Source organism: Carlito syrichta, unplaced genomic scaffold (genome assembly GCF_000164805.1).
Source record: "Carlito syrichta isolate Samal-C Ts95f unplaced genomic scaffold, Tarsius_syrichta-2.0.1 Scaffold303173, whole genome shotgun sequence".
Lineage (NCBI taxonomy): Eukaryota > Metazoa > Chordata > Mammalia > Primates > Tarsiidae > Carlito > Carlito syrichta.
In genome coordinates, this window is record NW_007247269.1 from 46,542 (window position 1) to 66,310 (window position 19,769).

The following is a 19,769-nucleotide window of genomic DNA, read 5'->3' on the forward strand; positions in this document are numbered from 1 at the left end:
AAAGAACTAGAAATTGACCTTCCATATGACCCAGCAATTCCTCTATTGGGAATATACCTGGAGGAACTCAAATCATTCTACAAAAAAGATACCCACATACGTATGTTTGTTGCAGCTCCATTCACAATAGCAAAAACATGGAACCAACCATGTTGCCCATCAAAGCTGGACTGGATAAAAAAAATGTGGTACATATACACAATGGAATATTATGCAGCCATAAAGAAAGACAAACATGGACTTTGCAGCAACTTGAATGGATTTAGAGTCGATCATACTCAGTGATCTATCACAGAATCAAAGAACAGGGTACCATATGTTCTCACTCATAAGCTGACCTTGAACAATTATAATACTATAAGAAAGCGATTGGCAGTAGTGGGAAACTGTCAGGGAAGCAGGGGTGGAATTGGCAGTTGAGGGGAACTGCTAGGGGAAGAAGGGGGATACATCATCAACAAAAGTAACTGCATAATCAATGTTTGTATATCTAACCCTGAATTGTACCCCACATCTTTATAATAAAAAACAAAGAATGGCCATCATTAATAAAACAAACAACAAGAGATACTGGTGAGGATGGGGAGAAAAAGGAATGCTTCTACACTGCCGATGGCAATGCAAACTAGTGCAACCTCTTTGGAAACCAGCGGGGTGATTTCTAAAAGAACTAGACATTGACCTTCCACATGACTAAGCAATCCTTCCACTGGTAATATACCCAGAGGAACTCAAATCATCCTACAAAAAAGATACCTGCACACGCATGTTTCTTGAAGCACTATTCACAATTGCAAAAACATGGAATCAACTGTGCTGCCCAGTGAAACTGGACTGGATAAAAAATGTGGTACATATATACAATGATATATGATGCAGTCATAAAGGACAAACATACGGACTTCACAGCAACCTGGATGGATTTAGAGTGTATCATACTCAATCATTTAGCACAGCAACAAAGAACAGAGTATCACATGTTCTCACTCATAAGCTGACCCTGAACATTTATCATAATAGTATAAGAAAGGAATTGGCAGTAGTGGGACACTGCCAGGGTGGGGAGGGGGGGCATAACATCAGTAAGGGTACCTGATTTCAAACCAGGTCAAGTAGGGACCAAAGGGAGGCCTAAACTTTACCTGTACAGTGACCACTTATACACCTAATCTAGAATTGTGCCCCACATCTTTAAAATAAGGTAATAAATAAATAAGACTGGTGGGAAGGGGCAGGACACACACATATATAAAGAGGATGCAAGACAGCAGAAAAACTAACATGGCTGTGAAAAAAAGCAATGTTCTAAGAGTAGAGAAGATCCCCGGGAAAGGCTGAGATGACTTGAAATAAAAGCGAGGATGATGGGCAGATAGGAGCAGGGAGGCTATTGTGCAGGGGAGGGGTGGTAGGGCATGAGATGGAAAGATCTGGACGTGTCCAAGGGGTGGTGGGAACACTGGGAAGAAGGGTAAGGGTGAAGCAAGGTTAGGAAAGTAGGATGAGAAGGAGAAAGTCATCACTGAGGGTTTCTATGTAGAGAGGAAAGGTGAGGGAGGCATGAGCACCTACCAGCAGAGCTTGGGTCTTCCTAACAAAGACTTTTTTATCACTACTATAACCTCAGCTCCTATCAGAGGTCTCAGCACACAGCAATCCTCAAATATTTACCAGCTTCACCAGACAAGTCTATGTTCAGCTCTTGAAGTCATACAATTCTCCAAAATTTTAATATTTCAATCCCAAAAACATTAATTTAAAAATCAACTATGTTCACTGAGGTGTCCTTCATTCAAACAACAACAGAATATCTACCTATCTACAAACCATTTAAACAAAACAAACTCCTTGTCAAGGAGCCCTGTCAGACATATTTGTTTGTTTGTTTGTTTTGAGTTGGATTCTCACTCTGTTGCCTGGGCTAGAGTGTTGTGGCACGCTCATGGCCACCACAGTTTCAACCTGCTGGGCTCAGGTGATCCTTCTGCTTCAGCCTTCCAAGTAGCTGGAACTATAGGCACGCACCACCATATTTGGCTACTTTTTTTTTTAATTGTAGAGATGAGGTCTCACCAAGTTTGCCCAGGCTGGTCTCGAACTCCTGGACTCAGACAATTCTCTTGCTTCTGCCTCCGGAAGTGCTGGGATTACAAGCGTGAGCCACCACGCCTGGCTCATATTTCACTTTCATTCTGCAAGCTCTGTACCTCAGTCAGGTTGATGTCTTGTTTTTTGTTGTTTTTTTTTTGAGTCAGAGTCCCACTGTCATTCAGGCTGGAGTGCAGTGGCAGGTTCATGGCCACCACAGCCATGACCTGCTGGGCTCAAGTGATCCTTCCACCTCAGTCTTCCGAGTAGCTGGAACCACAGGCGTGTGCCACCACATCTGGCTAATTTTCTGATGTATTGTAGAGACGAGGTCTCACCATGTTCCCCGGGCTGGTCTCAAACTCCTGGGCTCAGGCAATCCTCTCACCTCTGCCTCCAAAAGTGCTGGGATGATAGATGTGAGCCACCGCACCTGGCCAGGTCAATGTCTTTCACATTCTCTGCAGTCATCTTGTTTGTTACTCCTCCTTGCCTCTGGTCAGGTAGTTCTTCAACCCACCTTCCTTATTGTGGTAAGAAAAGTGTTTTCAATAGTGATCCATGAAGATATAGAAAGATAATCAAACACATTTAGCATGTGTTTCTCTGCAACACATATTTTTTTAGTATAAAGAGAAGGCTTTCTTTCCAGTTCCAAAAGGAATCAGATATATAAATAAATTTGTCATATATTTAGTGTGAATTTCAGGAATTAGAATCATATATTAACTTTATAACTTGTCACCCATCCGCTTGACTAAGGCATGTAAGTTACACATCTGGTTTATACTCATTTTAGTACTTTTAGTTTTAGCCTTGAAAAAGTGTGTTGGTTCTCAAAGTAGGTACTTGTTTTCACAGCTGGAACAATTAAGAATAAAACGTATTATTTATAACATCTTCCACTACAATTAAAACTTTGTTATACCTATGTTAACAATTTTTTCTTTCCTCTATCTTTTTTTTTTTTTGAGTCAGAGTCTCACTCTGTCACCAAGGCTGGAATGTAGTATAGTGGCACACTCATGGCCACCACAGTGTCAACCTGCTGGACTCAAGTGATCCTTCTGCTTCAGCCTTCCAAGTAGCTGGAACTACAGGCATGTGTCACCATGCCCACCTTATTTTTGATTTATTGTAGAGATGGAGTTCTCACCATGTTGCTCAGGCTGGTCTCAAACTCCTGGGCTCAGGCAATCCTCGCACCTCCGTCTCCCAAAGTGTTGGGATTACAACCGGGAGCCACTGTGCCTGGCAGGACATTTTAAATTTTGTCAGGTGACTAGGGTTTTGTTGTACTTTTTTTTTGAGTCAGAGTCTGCCAGGCTGGAGTGCAGTGGCACGCTCACAGCCACCACAGCCTCGACCTGCTGGGTTCAGGTTCTCCTTCTGCCTTAGCCTTCCAAGTAGCTGGAACCACAGCTTGCGCCTTCACAACTGGCTAATTTTTTTTTTTTTTGTAGAGATGAAGTCTCACTATACTGAACAGGCTGGTCTTGAACCCCTGAGCTCAGGCAATTCTCTCACCTCCACCTCCCAAAGTGCTGGGATTACATGAGTGAGTCATTGCACCCAGCTCTTTCTTCTTTTTTTAAAAAGGAAACCCTCGCTGGGCATGGTGGCTCACGCCTGTAATCCCAGCACTTTGGGAGGCCAAGGCAAGAGAATTGCCTGAGCTATGGGTTTGAGACCACCTTGGACAAAATGGTGAGACCTCATCTCCACAATAAATGTAAATTTTTAAAAAAATAAGCTGGGCATGGTGGTGTGTGCCTGTAGTTCCAGCTACTTGGAAAGCTGAAGCGGAAGAATCACCTGAACCTGCAGGTCGAGGCTACGGTGGCCATGAGTGTGCCACTGCACTCCAGCGGGGGAGACAGAGTGACATTCCTACTCAAAAAAATAAGAAAACCCTCACTGAAACTTGTCAGAGTCAAAATGGAAGTCACTTGTGTCAAATCCTGACAAAATGAAGCTGAGGAAGAATATGATGTGAGGGTTTTCATGCACCACTGCCTGGAGAAAAGAACTATCACAAGAGGCAATCTTGCACAAAGGCCACTGCAAACTTACACACAAAAAATACTTCTGCAAGGACATCTGCCCAGCAACTGCCTGTCCAGCCTTGCACTGATGCCACTCGTTACTGATCCTTGTAACCAAAAATAATTGTTTTAAAACTAATTATGCAACCCTCATTTTACCTTTAAAAACTATTGTCTTCCCTTGCCTCCCTGGATACGCCTGGAGTTTACCATGGCTAGTGCATTCCACATTGCAATGCTCATTCCTGAAGAACTTATTGTCTTTGAAGAATCTGCTTTTTTAATTTTTAGGTGGACAATACATCCACTGAAAATGTAACAGTGTTACTGAATAAAGTCATTAAAATGATGGACTTTGTCTTCTATTTTACTTTTATTAAGATATATTTTTGGGAATAAAAGCGTCTCGGTTCTACCTTAAAATTTATTCAGCATCTGGTCACTCCTCACCACCTTTTTTGCTACCATCCTGCTCCAAGCCACTATCACCTCTCACATGGGTTATGAGGTTTCCTGGTGTGGTCCTCCACTCATGTCCTCTTCAGTCTTTCAACACAGCATCCAGTATGATTCTATTAGAAAGCACTGATCAAATTGTTTACCTCTGTTCAAAACCCTCCACTGGCTTCACATCTCATGTGAAATAAAAGGCTTCTTGTATACAGATCCCAACTATGTTACCTTCTGGACCTTGGCTCCTGCTTCTCCCCCTTAGTCTGCGCCAGTCACTCTGGCCTCCTTGCTGTTGGTGGTCATCTCCCTAGGAAGGCTTTCCCTGACAATTATTTTTAAAATGCAACTCCTTTCTCTCATAGTATTTATCACTACATACTTTACTATGAAGTCTATTCATTTGCCTTTTTATCTGTCTCTGTTCATGTCTCACTAGAAGGCAAGCATCATGAGGGCAGGGATTTTGCTCATTTTGCTACTGCTGTACTGCCAGTGACTAGAAAATAGCAGGCCCTCATATTGTTGAGTGAATGAATGAAAGTTTCATATTAAGTCTAAAATTTGCCTAAGGAGACCATATTGTGTGCCGAAGAAAAGGAGTAGCTTTTACAAATATTCTATGAACATAAGTGGTCAACTAATAATATTTTGTGGTATTTAAAAATTAAATGGTAAATCTTTAAGGTCTTCAAGGTAAATACTGAGAATACCTTCTTCCTCCTCCAAAAATATGGGCATGATTAAACACTATTAAACTGTTTATCTGATTGTAAGTCTTTAACTGGCAGAATTCTTTCAGGCCCTTGAGCTCTTCCAGTCTGCAGTGATTTGAATGAGGACACCACTCAGTCTTAGTTTTGTTCTTTAGTTCACCAAATGTAACACCGTCAAGTGAATGGCTTCATTCATCCACTTGTTCAAGCCAGAAACCTGGGAAATATTCATTAGTCCTTCCCTCCCTCACCCTCTACTTTCCATTCACAGTTGCAAATTTATCTTCTAAAATCTCCTAATCTCATCTGAGGGCACCTGCTTCTCTTCATCCTTATATCTATTACTCCAGTCAGGTTGTCGTCACCTGTTATCTGAATTATTCAAAAGGTCCCTACTTGTTTCTCTACCTCACTTTTTGTCATGACATTCTTTTGACAATGCAGGCTGACTGATCTTTGTGAATGCTCAGATTGGGTGACCCTCCATTTAAAAATACTTCCAGTCAGGTGCAGTGGGGCATGCCTACAGTCACAACTACTTGGGAGGCTGACGCAGAATTGCTTGAGTCCAGGGGTGAGGACATAGTGAGGTCCTGTCACACACACAAACCACCCCCCCAAACAAAGAACCTTTAAAAGATCTTGCTACCAAAACTAACAACAGTCACCATTTACAAAATGCTTATGTAAAAAGACAACAACACTTCAGGACCTTCCAAATGTATTATACCAAGGAGAAAAGTTAAGTGCTACAAGTTGACTCAGGTAACACAGTTGTTTTTTTCTCTGGTGTGTGACTGTTGCTTCCTGACCTTTGTGTTGAGATGTTGTTATTGTGACCTCTCCACAACACAATGTTAAGCAAACTCCTTAAGTATAATCAGTAGCAGAGTTGGGACTCAGAAAACAACACCCCAAGATGAAGGCCCAGATGTAGCCTCAGAAGTTTTTCTGACCTCCTGCTCTCCTGCCTGAGTCTCGTTCTCCCCCGAGGCCAGTCATAGAAACTAGGATACCTCTTCCCCAAGGTGGATCATACACACCAGAACCTTTTCTTCCCAAAGTTAGTCATAAAACCAAAAAATATTACTTTAATTTCCCCATTGCCTTTCTATATAAAAACTGGTCATAAGGAAATGATCTGACCTTCTTTGTTTGTCTGTAGGTCGTAAGATCCCCATTTCAGAGAGGGTCCTGCCCCATAACCAGAAGGAAGGAACGCTAGTTAGGCCAAGAAGAATCTAGGCAGAATACAGGCCTTGCTGGGTTTCCCTACTTTGTCTATTAGTACTATATCATGCCGCTTTGTCCAATCTTATTTCTATAAGGCTGTCCATACTCTGTTGAACCTAAGCATAAAAATGGACAATTTCCCTTTTCTTAGGGTCTTCATTCTGAAAGTTCTTGTGTACACATTAGTAACTTTGTATGTCTTTTCTGCTATTATTTCTGCCTCTTGTCAGTGAATCTTCAGAGGGTAAAGGCGAAGTGTTTCCATGGCCCCAACCACATCGTCTGTGTGTCAGCTTTTGCAAGGAAAAATGTCATAATTCTGCACAGCACCTCCGTTTTATCTACATAAATGGCCAGGCACGGGGCCTCACACCTGTAATCCCAGCACTTTGGGAGGCCGAGGGAGAGAATTGCCTGAGCTTAGGTGTTCGAGACCAGTCTGGGCAACTTGGCGAGACCTCGTCTCATTATAATAAGTCAAAAAATTAGCTGGGCGTGATGACGCAACCGTGTAGTTCTTGCTACTTGGAAGGCTGAGGTGTAAGGTTAATCTGAGCCCATCAGGTCGAGGCTGCGGTGGCCATGACGGCGCGACTGCACTTCAGCCTGAGCGACAGAGTGAAACTATGACTTAAACAAAACAAAACAAAACCTATAGAAACGATCTTCACTTTTCCCTACGTGGGGAGCTCTGATCATCATTCTGTGGTATGGGTCTGCTCCCCAGATAGCTGCCCTCACACTTCGTCCTTGAATAAAGCTGTGTGCGCCCCTGCCAAAACTGTCCACCTGAACTAGTGGACGCCCACAGAGCTGATGGACTGAGCCGGCTTTACCTGACAGGACAGTTTGTTGCTCACACTCGGCTACCGGTGTGTACTGTTCTACGGTCCGCAGATCACTGTGTTTATCCTCGTGGACTCTGCACACTTATAAATGTGACAATCGCCTAATTTTGTATGGAGTATTCGTGTTTCTTAAACTAAATATGATATGCCTAGACTAATAGTGGACCACACCCATCCGGGGAAACTGCATGTGACATCAAAAGGCTCCTACAATCTCTCTGTTCACTAATCATGTTAGAAAAGTAGACACTGCCGGGCTCGGTGGCTCAGCCTGTAATCCCGCGCTTTGGGAGGCTGAGGTGAGTGGAGTGCCTGAGCCCGCGGGTTCGAGACCCGTCTGGGCTGCGAGACCTCATCTCTACAATAAATAAAAAAAAGAAAATCAGCCAGGCGTGGTAGTGCATGCCTGTAATTCCGGCTACTCGGAAGGCTGAGTAGCCGGGGCCCAGCAGGCGAGGCGGCGGCCGGGAGCGGCCACTGCACTCCAGTCTGGGCGACAGAGTGAGATTCCAACTCAAAAAAAAAAAAAAAAAAAAGAAAGAAAAGTAGACGCTATAGGGAGGCTTAATTGCAAATAAGTGTAAATTAATCCTTCACTTGCCATGAAAAGACGCCAGGGCGGCGTCCGCAAAGCAGCCTCGCCCCGACCGGACTGACCAGTGGCGGCCACGCAGAGAAACTACAAATCCCGGCATGCGACGCCCCGAGAAGGGCTGGGGAAACCGCGAGGAGCATCGCGGGGAGCTCTGGGGTCTGTAGTTCGCCCGCCCCCTCCTCTATACTTACCAGACCCAGCCACTACCAAGATACTGAGAGACTTCCGGGGCTCGGCCTCCCGTGGGTGAAGCACCATCCACAGCCGCAGCAGGAGGAAGCCCGCCACGGCGCCCGCCGCGGCGGCCAGAACAAGCACGCCCACCATGCGAGCACACGGCGCATGGGCCCCGCGAGCCCAGGAGCCCGCCGCAGAGAAGGGGTCAAAGTTCACAGCTACGGGCGCCGAGGAGGCTCAAACACGGAGGGCGCGCCTCCTGGGGGGCCGGGCTTGCTTGCGCTGGGAGGAGTTAAGGGCCTAGGGTGGAGCCCGGCTCCGCCGACCTCTGTGGCTGCGCTCGGGACTTGTGACCCGCAGCTCCCGCAGCGGAATTCGGAAAGGTGAGCGTGGGAGACTTGGTTTTCGCCTGCGACCAGGTCAGGCCACCTGTGCGCCTTGAAGGCCCCGAAGCCCCCACGTGAGGAGGTCAGCGCCACCAACTCTGTGTGTGGATTCCTCCTGAGGCTCCTCTCTTCTTTTTTAACACCCGTGCAGACGTACTGAAAGTGTTCGGTGCAAGGTACCCTAGGGGGGAAAAGGCGAATCTGGGGCTCTCACCCCAACCCCCTCTCTCCAGACACTCATGATTTTAGCCTTTCTAGGCTTTTTCCACAGCTCTCAAGCAGTGTGTCCAAGTCGCCGAGGGTAATCACCCCAAGTTACGTCCCGTTCCGGGGGCAGCGGGATCAGGGGATCAGTGCTAGGGGTGGCAGGATGGAGAAGCCGCCGTCCCTTAACCAGCACGCAGGTAATCTTACCACAAAGCATTCCGTTTGTCCTCATGTCCTCAGCCAGAATGGGGATCTGCCAACATCCTCTCTAATCCTAATTTTGCTCATCGTTATGTCTAACAAATCCACATTAGAGCAACATAAAAATACTGAGATTAGAGGAGTCCCTTCACCCCGAATATAATGAGCCTTTGGACACCATAGACCTGTAGGTTATATAGGTTCAGAAAGGTGCAGCTACTTACCCGAGAGGAGTCATGTCAGACCTAGAACTGGAAGCCAGAAACCCCAAGTCCCACTGCATAGGGGTATCGGTCACATGGTGTCTGTCTTGTTGAATTCAAACCTGCCTGACCATCACACTTGGAGCCTGGAATGTGCTTATATAACCAATGTGACAATTCCTAGCAGCAGGCAATCTTGGGAGACTTTGTGGGCCTCACATCCAGATTCAGTCTTTCATCAAATCCTCTTAACCTTACATTCTTTTTTTTTTAACTTAAAAATTTTTTAATTTTAAAATTGTGGGGTACATGTCAGGGTTAGGTATACAAATATTCACGGCGCAGGTAACCCTCCCCAGGTAGATTTCCACTACTGTCAATTCCGCCTCCCCCCACAACAGTTTCCTGCTACAGTCAATCCTTTTCTTATAATATTGCAGTGGTTGTTCAAGGTCCACTTATGAGTGAGAACATGTGATATTCAGTTCTTTGTTTCTGTGAAAGATCACTCAGTGTTATAGACTCTAATTCCATCCAGGTTGCTGCAAAGTTCATGATTTTTTTCTTCTTGCTGTGTCATATTCCATTGTGTATATGTACTACATTTTTTTAATCCAGTCCTCTTTTGATGGGCAGCACGGTTGGTTCCATGTTCTTGCTATTGTGAACAATGTTGCGATGAACATACGTGTGCAGGTATCCTTTTCAGAGTGATTTGCATTCTTTCGGGTATATTCCCAGTAGGAAGATTGCAGAATCATATGGAAGGTCAATTCTTAGAACTTTTAGGAATGGCCACCTTGCTTTCCACAGAGGCTGTACTGGTTTACACTCCCACCAACAGTGTAGAAGTGTTCCCTTTTTGCCACATCCTCTCCAGAATCGGTTATTTTTTGAGTTATTGATGATGGCCATTCTGACTGGAGTTAGGTGGTATCTCAGTGTAGTTTTAATTTGCATCTCCTTGATGACTAGGTGAGGCTGAACCTTTTTTCTGTATCTGTTGGCTGCTCATACGTCTTCTTTTGAGAAGTGTCTATTCATTTCTTTTGCCCACTTTGTACTGGGGCTGTTTGTTTATTTCTTTTCAGCACGTTTGTGTTCCTTGTAGATCCTAGGTGTTAGGCCTTTGTCAGACATGGAGTTGGCAATATTTTTTCCCAGTCTGTTGGCTGTCTCCTTGCTCTCTTGATGGTCTCTTTGGTTTTGCAGAGGCTTGTCAGTTTGAAGAAGTCCCACTCTTATGGCATGGGCACTTCGGGTTTTGATCAGGAATTGGTTGCCAGTTCCAATTTCCATAAGGGTTTCTCCTGCATTTTCTAAGCTTCTTATAGTTTGAGGTATTACATTTAGGTCTCTGATCCATTTCGAGTTGATTTTTGTGTATGGAGATAGGTAGGGGTCCTGTTTTAATCTTCTGCATGTGGTCAGCCAGTTTTCCCAGCACCATTTACTGAATAGGTTCTCGTCTCCCCAGTGGTTGGTGTTGGAGGCTTTGTTGAAGATGAGTTGGTTGAAATATTGAGGTTTTGCTTCTGGAAACTCAATTCTATTCCATTGATCTATAGGCCTGTTCTTGTACCAATACCAGGCTGTTTTGATTATTGTAGCTTTATAATAAAGTTTAAAGTCTGGTAGTGTGATACCTCCTGCTTTGTTTGTTTGTTTGTTTGTTTGAGTTGAAGTCTCACTCTGTCACCCAGACTGGAGGTGCAGTGGCATGTTCCCAGTCACCGCAGGCTCAACCGGCTGGGCTCAGGCGATCCTTCCGCCTCAGCCTTCCAAGTAGCTGGAACTACAGGCGTGCACTACAACACCTGGCTAATATTTTTGATTTATTGTAGAGCTGAGGTCTCGCTAAGTTCCCCAGGCGGGTCTTGAACCCCTGGGCTCAGACAATCCACTCACCTCAGCCTCCCAAAGCGCTGGGATTACAGTCTCAGCCACCGAGCCCGGCCTGTTTTTTTCCATGAGAATTGTTTTGACTATTCTTGGTTGTTTATGTTTCCATATGAATTCCTGTATTGTTGTTTCTAGGTCTGAGAAGAATGCCGCTTGTAATTTGATGGATATTGCATTGTCTGTAGATTGCCTTAGATAGAATGGACATCTTAACGATGTTGATTCTTCTAATCCATGAGCATGGAGTATTTTTTCCACTTGTTTGTGTCATCTTTGATTTCTTTGAGCAGTGTTTTGTAGTTTTCATTGTAAAGATCTTTCACATCTCTGGTTAGGAAGATGTCAAGGTATTTCATTTTTTTGTGGCTATTGTGAATGGAATTGCACTTTTTATTTGGGTTTCTGTTTGTTTATTATTGGTGTATAGAAATGCGATTGTCTTTTGCACATCTATTTTATACCCTGAGACTTTGCCAAAGTCCTTTATTAGTGCCAGGAGGTTTTTGACAGATTCTCCTGGTTTTTCAAGGTATAGAATCATGTTGTCTGCAAAGAGAGATAGCTTGACTTCCTCTTTTCCTATTTGGATACCCCTGAATGCCAACCCTACATTCTTACAATAAGGCTTTAAAGTGGATATTATTACCCTCTTTACAGATAAACAACTAGATTCCATTAGCAAGTGAATGGTGGAGAAAGTTCATAGTTGTGGACTTAGAAGTCAGTGTCAGCTGGGCTCAGTGGCTCAGCCTGTAATCCCAACACTTTGGGAGGCGAGGTGAGAGGATTGCTTGAGCCCGCGGGTTCGAAACCCACCCGGGCAACTTGGCAAGACCTTATCTCTACAATAAATCAAAAACTAGCCGGGCGTGTTAGCACGCACCTGTAGTTCCGGCTACTTGGAAGGCTGAGGTAGAAGGATCGCCGGAGCACAGCAGGTTGAGGCTGCAGTGGCCAGGAGCCTGCCACTGCACTCCAGTCTGGGCGACAGAGTGAGACTCCAACTCAAAAAAAGAAAAGAAGTCAGTGTCTTTCAAAGTTTGGTGGAATCAGACTCTCCTGGGCTTACTAATACATACCTGGCAGTCCAGAGGTAGGGACTTTGGTACCGTATGAAAAACAGCTCAAGAATGTTACAAAGGATATAACTTTCTTTTATGTGCCCACTCTGCCATTCCCAGCAATGGCTTCAACCTAAGACACTCTTTCTCCACACTTAAAAGACATTAGTGGGCCCAGAAATTACATCCACACACTGCACTCTCCAGAGCCAAAAAAAAAAAAAAAGAGGTTGTCTCATCAATGAGTCTTTTTTTTTAAAGGCAAGGAAACCTTTTCCAAAACCCCACACAGCAGACTTTCTTTCACTCTTTCTTGCCATATTTATGTCACTTGCCCATGCATATAAAGAAAAAATCCCCAAAACTGGTAGAGGTAGGAGGAGGATGACATACAACACCTGTAGTATATGGCCATTGGATGGAGGGCAGTAATGAAGAAAATGGTCATTCTCTTTGTGAGGAGGAAGTTGAAAGAGGGAGGGTTGCTGAGTAGGCAAACAACCACATCTGCACTTCTGCGAATATGACATATCTGAAGTGGCTTTGTAAACTGACAGATGCAATGCAAATATAGGGCATGTAGTAATCATTTGACTCCAGGCCCCAAGCTCAATATTAGGGAAGATCTAAGGCTTAAAGGACACCCTTGCATTTGCCAATACACCATCCCCTCACTACTGTAGTTACGTATATCTGTAGGAAAAATCAGGATGACCACTTGGCATGTGGCTGGAATGAATAGGGGCAATCAAGCACTTGGGGCCTGCCAGAAACGGCAGAGAATCAGAGGGTGGAGTAGCAAATGTCATTTGGAGTTATTGGTTGAGTTATTCTGAATTAAGGTGAGGGTCAAAACTGTTCAGTTTTCCTATCAATGAAGTCGAGAACTGCAAGGAACAGCTGGGTAGCAGGCAGGGACAGGAACAAAGTTGAGAATCCCTGAACAAAAATGTCACTAGGGTAAGCTGAGTCCTGGACTGTGACAGAGACAGAATGTATAGATAATCAAGAGGTCAAGGAGCTGTAGTGGATTAATCAGGAAACTTAAGGCTGAGTGAGAAGAAGTAACAATTAAAATTTCTCTTGGGAAAGTGAGTTGCACTGATAATGCAGATAACAGATTCATGGAAGTAAACTATAGTGCTGTGAAAAGCATGACAATTGTATTAATAGTGGACAAAATGAATGTTTTTATTTAAATTTAAATGGATATATGTGGTTCATAACCAATCATAAGTAAAGTCTCTGGGAGGTGATTTTTATTAAATCTAAGGGGGTTTTTTTGTTTGTTTTTCTTTTAATCAATATTTTTAATTATGATATTGTGGGGTACAGTTAAGGGTTAGGTATACAAGTATGCTTCATTCAGGCACCCTTGTTGATAAGAGGTATCTCCCCATCCCCAGACAGATACTTACTACCGTTAATCCCATCTCCCTTCTCCTCTCCCCCCCATAAATCTAAGGTTTTTATTATCCTAAGGTTTCTATGGAAAATATCTATTATTCTTGTGTGTTTTAAAAGTTCAGATTTTTCATAATTCTGTAGGATTGTACATGTTAATTTATTCAACATATTTAATGAGCACCTGCTGTGTTCTAGACATTGTTTTAGTTGCAGGCCATAGTCATAAGTAGGACAGCAGCCCAGGCAACAACCTTGGACTAGGGAGATAACATCCTTGGACTAGGAAGGTAGAAGAGGGCAGATCTACGATGCATTTTATGGGTGGAGTTAATAAAACTTATTAATGGATTAGATATGGGAAAGAAGCAAAAGGAGGACTCAAGATGACTCTTAGATTTTTGGCTTTAAAACTGGTTAGATGGCATTATTTGCTAAGAATAGACAGACTGGAAGAGAAACGAGCTTTTGTGGGTAGGGGAAGGGGAGGAGAAGATGAAAATGAAATGTTCTGTTTTGGACTTTAGTTTGAATAATCTGTTTGATAGCCAAGTGGTTAAGTCAAATAGAAAGTTTTATGTACAGATCTGAAGCTTGAATCAGATCTAGAGGTAGAAATTTAGAATTCATTGGTATATAGATGGGACTTGGTGAGATCACCTAAGGAGAGAGTTTAGGCCAGTCCTGTCGTATAGAACATTCTGTGATAATAACAATGTTTTATATCCATGTTGTACACTATCCACATGTGGCTACTGAGCACTTGAAATATGACTAGTGTGCCGGGCGTGGTGGCTCATGCCGATAACCCCAGCACTTTGGGAGGCCAAGGTGAGAGGATTGCCCAAGCCCACAGGTTCGAGGCCTGCCTGGGCAATTTGGTGAGACCTCATCTCTATAATAAATCAAAAAATTAGCTGGGCAGAGTGGCACATGCCTGTAGTTCCAGCTACTTAGAAGGCTTAGGGGGAAGGATTGCCTGAACCCAGCAAGTCGAGACTGCATTGGCCATGAGCATGCCACTGCACTCCAGCCTGGGTGACAGAGTGATTGATACTCTGACTCAAAAAAAAGAAAAAAAAGAAAAAGAAATATGGCTAATGCAGTTGAGGAACTGAATTTTGACTTTATTTCATTTAAATTATTTTAAATTTAAATGGACATATATGGCTAATGGCTACTGTAAATGGATAGTGCAGGATAGAGAAGAGTCTACAGTCTCTAACATTCAGAGATCTAGTAGAGGAGGTTGAGCTAGCAAAAAAGATGGAGCAGGAAAATTAAGAATATAAGAGGAAAGTTAGGAAACAATGGGTCCCACAGAAACCAAGGAAAATGGTTCAAGAATGAGAGTGCAGTCAGCTATGTCACATGCTGTAGATAGGTGGGATCAGGTGTCTTGGAAACAGGTGTAGTCACTGAGACTCTAAAGAAGAGAGTGATGGAAAGCAGGTGGAAATGAGCCCAGAAGAATGGGAAATGAAGAAAAGCAGATGGTCTCTCTAGGCAATCATTTCAAGCTTTTATTTGAGGGGAATGGATAAGTTAAGTGGGGGATGGAGGTGAATTTGGAATCGAGGAAACTTATTTTTAAGATGGCAATTACTGGCCGGGCATGGAGGCTCATGCCTATAATCCCAGCACTTTGGGAGGCTGAAGTGAGAGATTGCCTGAGCCCACGGGTTTGAGACCAGCTTGGGAAGTTGGCGAGACCTCATCTCTACAAAAAAAAAAAATTAACTGGGCATGATGGCGCGTGCCTGTAGTTTCAGCTACTTGGAAGGTTGAAGCAGAAGGATCACCTAAGCCCAGCAGGTCCAGGCTGCGGTGGCCGTGAGTGTGCCACTGCACTCCAGCCTGGGTGACACAGTGAGATTACAACTCAAAAAAATAAAAAGATGGCAGTTACTTGACATATTTGTTGATGTTAAAAAGCTCCAATAGAGGAAAATTGGTGCAGGAGGAAAAGGAAACAAGCATATCCTTCTTCAAAACATGCAAAGGAGGTTGGTCATGGTGGCTCACACCTATAATCCCAGCACTTTGGGAGGCTGAGGTGAGAGAATTGCCTGAGCCCATGGGTTCAAGACCAGCCTGAGCAATTTGGCAAGACCTCATCTCTATAATAAATTAAAAAATTATCTGGGCATGGTGGATCATGCCTGTGGTTCCTGCTGCTTGAAAGGCTGAGGTGGAAGGATCGCCTGAGCCCAGCAGGTCATGAGTGTGCCACTGCACCCCAGCCTGGGTGAGACTCCAACTTAAAAAAAAAGTTGTAAAGGGTTGGAATCTAAAGCACAAGTGGAGAGATGGACTTTGATAGGAGGAGCAATCCTTTGGATGCAGATACAGTGATCTTTAAAATTGGTGAGTAGATGAGGGTGTGGAGACTAGGATACAGTGCGTGGCTTGAAGAGAGACAAGGTGTGAAATAATCATCTTGAAGAGCAATTGGCTCACTCGTCAGGACCAGTGCAGGGTCTCTGGGCAGATTAAAATCTGCATTTGAAGTTTGTGGTAGCAAATAGGTTTTACCCCCACTGGAAAAGACAAATAGTTGGTGCTATGGTTTGAATATGTTCCCCATAAAGCATGTGTTGGAAACTTAATATCCACTGCAATGGCATTGGAAGGTGGGACCAATGGAAGGTGTTTAGGTCATGAGGGCTCCACTCTCATGAGTGGATTAGTGCCACTTATAAAAAGGCTTGAGGCTATGCGTTATATCTCCCTCTCTCTTGTGTTCTCTTGCCCTTCTGCCTTCTGCCAATTGGACAATGTAGTAAGAAGGCCCCTAGATACCCACCTTTCAATTTTAGACTTTCCAACCTTGATGAACTTTGATAAATACATTTCTGTTCATTTTAAGTGACCCAATCTTGGGTATTCAGTTATAGTAGCACAAAACGAACTAAGACAGCTGGCTATAACTAAAGTTAGAGTTTTGACAGATGAATTCAAAGGAGAGAGAAGGTGCTTTTCAAGGCGTAAGGTTTGTGGAATTTCAGATAGGCATGGTGGAAAGTGAAGACAGGAGTGTGGAGGTAGGAAAGGGGATGAGTAGTGGCAAGGTAGTAAGATTGATGGATTGACATCAAGAAGATTGAAAATTTGCGATGAAAGAACTGGAGTAAGTCAGAGAGTGAAATGCTTAAAGTCAGTGTTATGTTATTACTGGTGGTAGTATTTAGGCATGATTATGAGAATGTATAAAAAAGCTCACCTGATGATAATCCCAGCACTTTGGAGGCTGAGGTGAGAGGATTGACTGAGCTCACGGTTTGAGACCAGCTTGAGAAACTTGATGAGATCTCATCTCTACAATTAAAAAAATAAAAAATTAGTTGGACGTGGTGGCGCATGCCTGTAGTTTCAGCTACTTGGAAGGCTGATGCGAAAGGATTACCTAAACCCAGGAGGTCAAGGTAGAGTGGAAGATAATGATCTAGAGGAAGATAATACTTTCCAACTTCAAGTCTTCAAAGACTAAGAAGTTGGAAAATGAGTAATCAAAAAGAGCACTGGGGACTGGGTGAAGTGGCTCACACCTATAATCCCAGCACTTTGGGAGGCCGAGGTGAGAGGATTGCCTGAGCCCACAGGTTTGAGACCAGTCTGGGCAATTTGGTGAGACCTCATCTCTACAATAAATCAAAAAATTAGTCAGGTGTGGTTGTGTGTGCCTGTAGTTCCTGCTACTTGGACTGCTGAGGTGAAAGGATCGCCTGAGCCCAGCAGGTCAAGGCTGTGGTGGCCATGAGTGTGGCCATGCACTCTAACCTGGGTGATAGAGTGAGACTCCAACTCAAAAAAAAAAAAAAGAGCATTGGATATGACCTGGATATCTTTCACTTGTCCCTCCAGACCCATTTTCCATGCTTCTCTACTCTACTTGGTACCATATTAGCTGAAACCTATGAACTAAATCAACTGGTTTCCTTGCTGTCTGGTCTGGTTGTGTTTGGCCAGAAGATCTAACAGAGGGAAGGCTGTGACTCTAAACTAAAGGTTTCTGCTCATTGTAATGTGGCCCTTTCTATACATATTTTTCCTTCTGGGTCCCAGCACTCCCTGACCTTATTCTTCAGGCCTAGGGGGGTAATACTGGTTTCAAGGTTAACAGCTTTGAGTTTACTGCACTATCCTGTGTGCTTTGCCAATCTCTTCATACCTTTGTCAGTAGTCCCATTATTATTAAACCGTCCTCAAATTAACCTAATGCAAGCACGCTAATATCCTACTGGAGACACTGACTGATACAGGATGATCCAACTGCATGACAAGAACTTCAGAGGAACTAGAGTTTTTAAAAGAAGGAGGCGAAATGGGTTGGAAGCAACAGTAGGGAGAAAAAAGGATGCCTTCCCCACCTCAAGTGGGGGTGTGAGAAACAAATGGTTTTGATTATTTGAGAGCTACACTGGGGAAGTGTGGGAGAGCGAGGCCTCAGCTTATGAAGGGAAGTGAAGAAGACATTCAAAAAGAGGATTAAGATATAGCCGAGGCCATTCTGTTCTCACCATGCTTCCTGGCTTTGGACTCCCTTCCCCACCTTGGGGACATGAATCTGCTCTTTCTCTCGCTTTCTCTCTAATTTACTTTTAAATAAACTATATTTTAAAATCTAAAAAGAAAAAAAAAGATATAGATGAGATAGGGAGTGCAGTGACTCATACCTATAATCCCAGCACTTTGGGAGGCCGAGGTGAGAGGATTGCCTGAGCCCACAGGTTCGAGACCACCCTGGGCAACTTGGCGAGACCTCATCTCTACAATAAATCAAAAAATAAGCCAGGCATGATGGAGCGTGCCTGTAGTTCCAGCTACTTGAAAGACTGAGGCGAAGGATCATCTGAGCCCAGTAGGTTGAGGCTGTGGTGCCACTGCACTCCGGCTTGGGTGACAGAATAAGACTCCAACTAAAAAAAAAAAAAAAAAAAAAAAAAGATATAGACGAAGTTTGCAGGTTACATATCAGTAGGTCTGAAGGTGCAGTAAAAGGCTTTAAAGGATGATAAGGAGTTGGGGTTGGTCAGATTGGATGATTTGTAAGGAAATGTGGAGAATAAGAATCAGGATGATAATAGATGATCTGAGAGGCTTCTGGGGATTGAAATAAACAGGAATGTAGGCAGGCTTTCGATTCATTTTAGTTCAGTTCTACCAATAAATATTATGTGCTACACACTAAGCTAGGCACTGGGGGGGACAGTGGTAAGGTAATAAGAGTTAACACCCAAGCAGTGACTGTGTGAACTTCATGCCTCTTGACAGGGTCTCCTAGAGAAAACCACCTAAACCATTCTTTTATGGGCTGCCTGGGAGTGTGCATTCTGCCAGCTAGACCCCTTTCAACCAGGGTTCAGCCATCTTCAATCCTAATAAGGGCAGAAAAGTATGGATAAAGAAGAGTGAAACTTCTCTGCAACAACCAGGGAGACTACTTTTGTCAGCATCATGCTTGTACATGACAAGGTAGGATAAAACTGGAAAAGAGTTCTTAGTCTGTGTCAAAGACAGACAGACCTGAGGCCATGTGACCACCAGGGCTGATAGTTATGCACTTTACCATTAGAGATCTCCTAGATGGTTGGGCAGGATAGATGACAGAAATTGTACCAGTGCAACCCAAATACTCTTAAATTATAGCCAAGACTTTTTTTTTTTCCTTTTAAAATACTAATGCAGGTTTAAATTACAAACTTTTCCTGGATGAAAAGTTGCCTTTAGGCCAGGCGCAGTGGCTCAAGCTTGTAATCCTAGCACTTTAGGAGGCTGAAGCGAGAGAATTGCCTGAGCTCAGGGTTTCAGACCAGCCTGGGAAACTTGGTGAGACATTGTCTCTAAAAAAATCAAAAAATAAGCCAGGCATGGTAGCACATGCCTATAGTTCTAGCTACTTGGAAGGGTGAGGTGGAAGGGTCACTTGAACCCAGCATGTTAAGGCTGTGGTGACCATGAGCAAGTCACTGTACTCCAGCCTGGGTGACAGAGTGAGACTCCAATTCAAAAAAACAAAAAAAAAAGAAGAAAAAAAAAGAAAAAAATTGCCTTGAAGGCTAAGGTAACTATATAATACTTGTAATTGGCATTCATTTTGTGCTTACTATAAACCAGATACTCAAAACATGAGTTAACATTTAATTCTCACAACAATTAGGTAGACACTATTATCCCCATTTTACAAATGAGGACATGGAGGCACAGAGAAATTATGTCATTTGCTCTGAGTCACAAAGCCAGGAATTGGTAG

The 19,769-nt window shown here is 43.6% G+C and overlaps 1 protein-coding gene across 1 annotated transcript in view; it reads right to left on the reverse strand.

The window, feature by feature from the left end:
* The window catches only part of ALG14 (ALG14, UDP-N-acetylglucosaminyltransferase subunit), a gene marked incomplete at its 3' end in the record, with an annotated part of 49,589 nt that extends 41,287 nt beyond the window's left edge, over positions 1-8,302 (reverse strand). Inside the window, exon 1 of the mRNA XM_008057958.1 lies at positions 8,167-8,302. Coding sequence (XP_008056149.1) covers positions 8,167-8,302 — 136 coding nt within the window. The remainder of the gene's footprint in view (positions 1-8,166) is intronic.
* Positions 8,303-19,769: the final 11,467 nt, after the last annotated feature.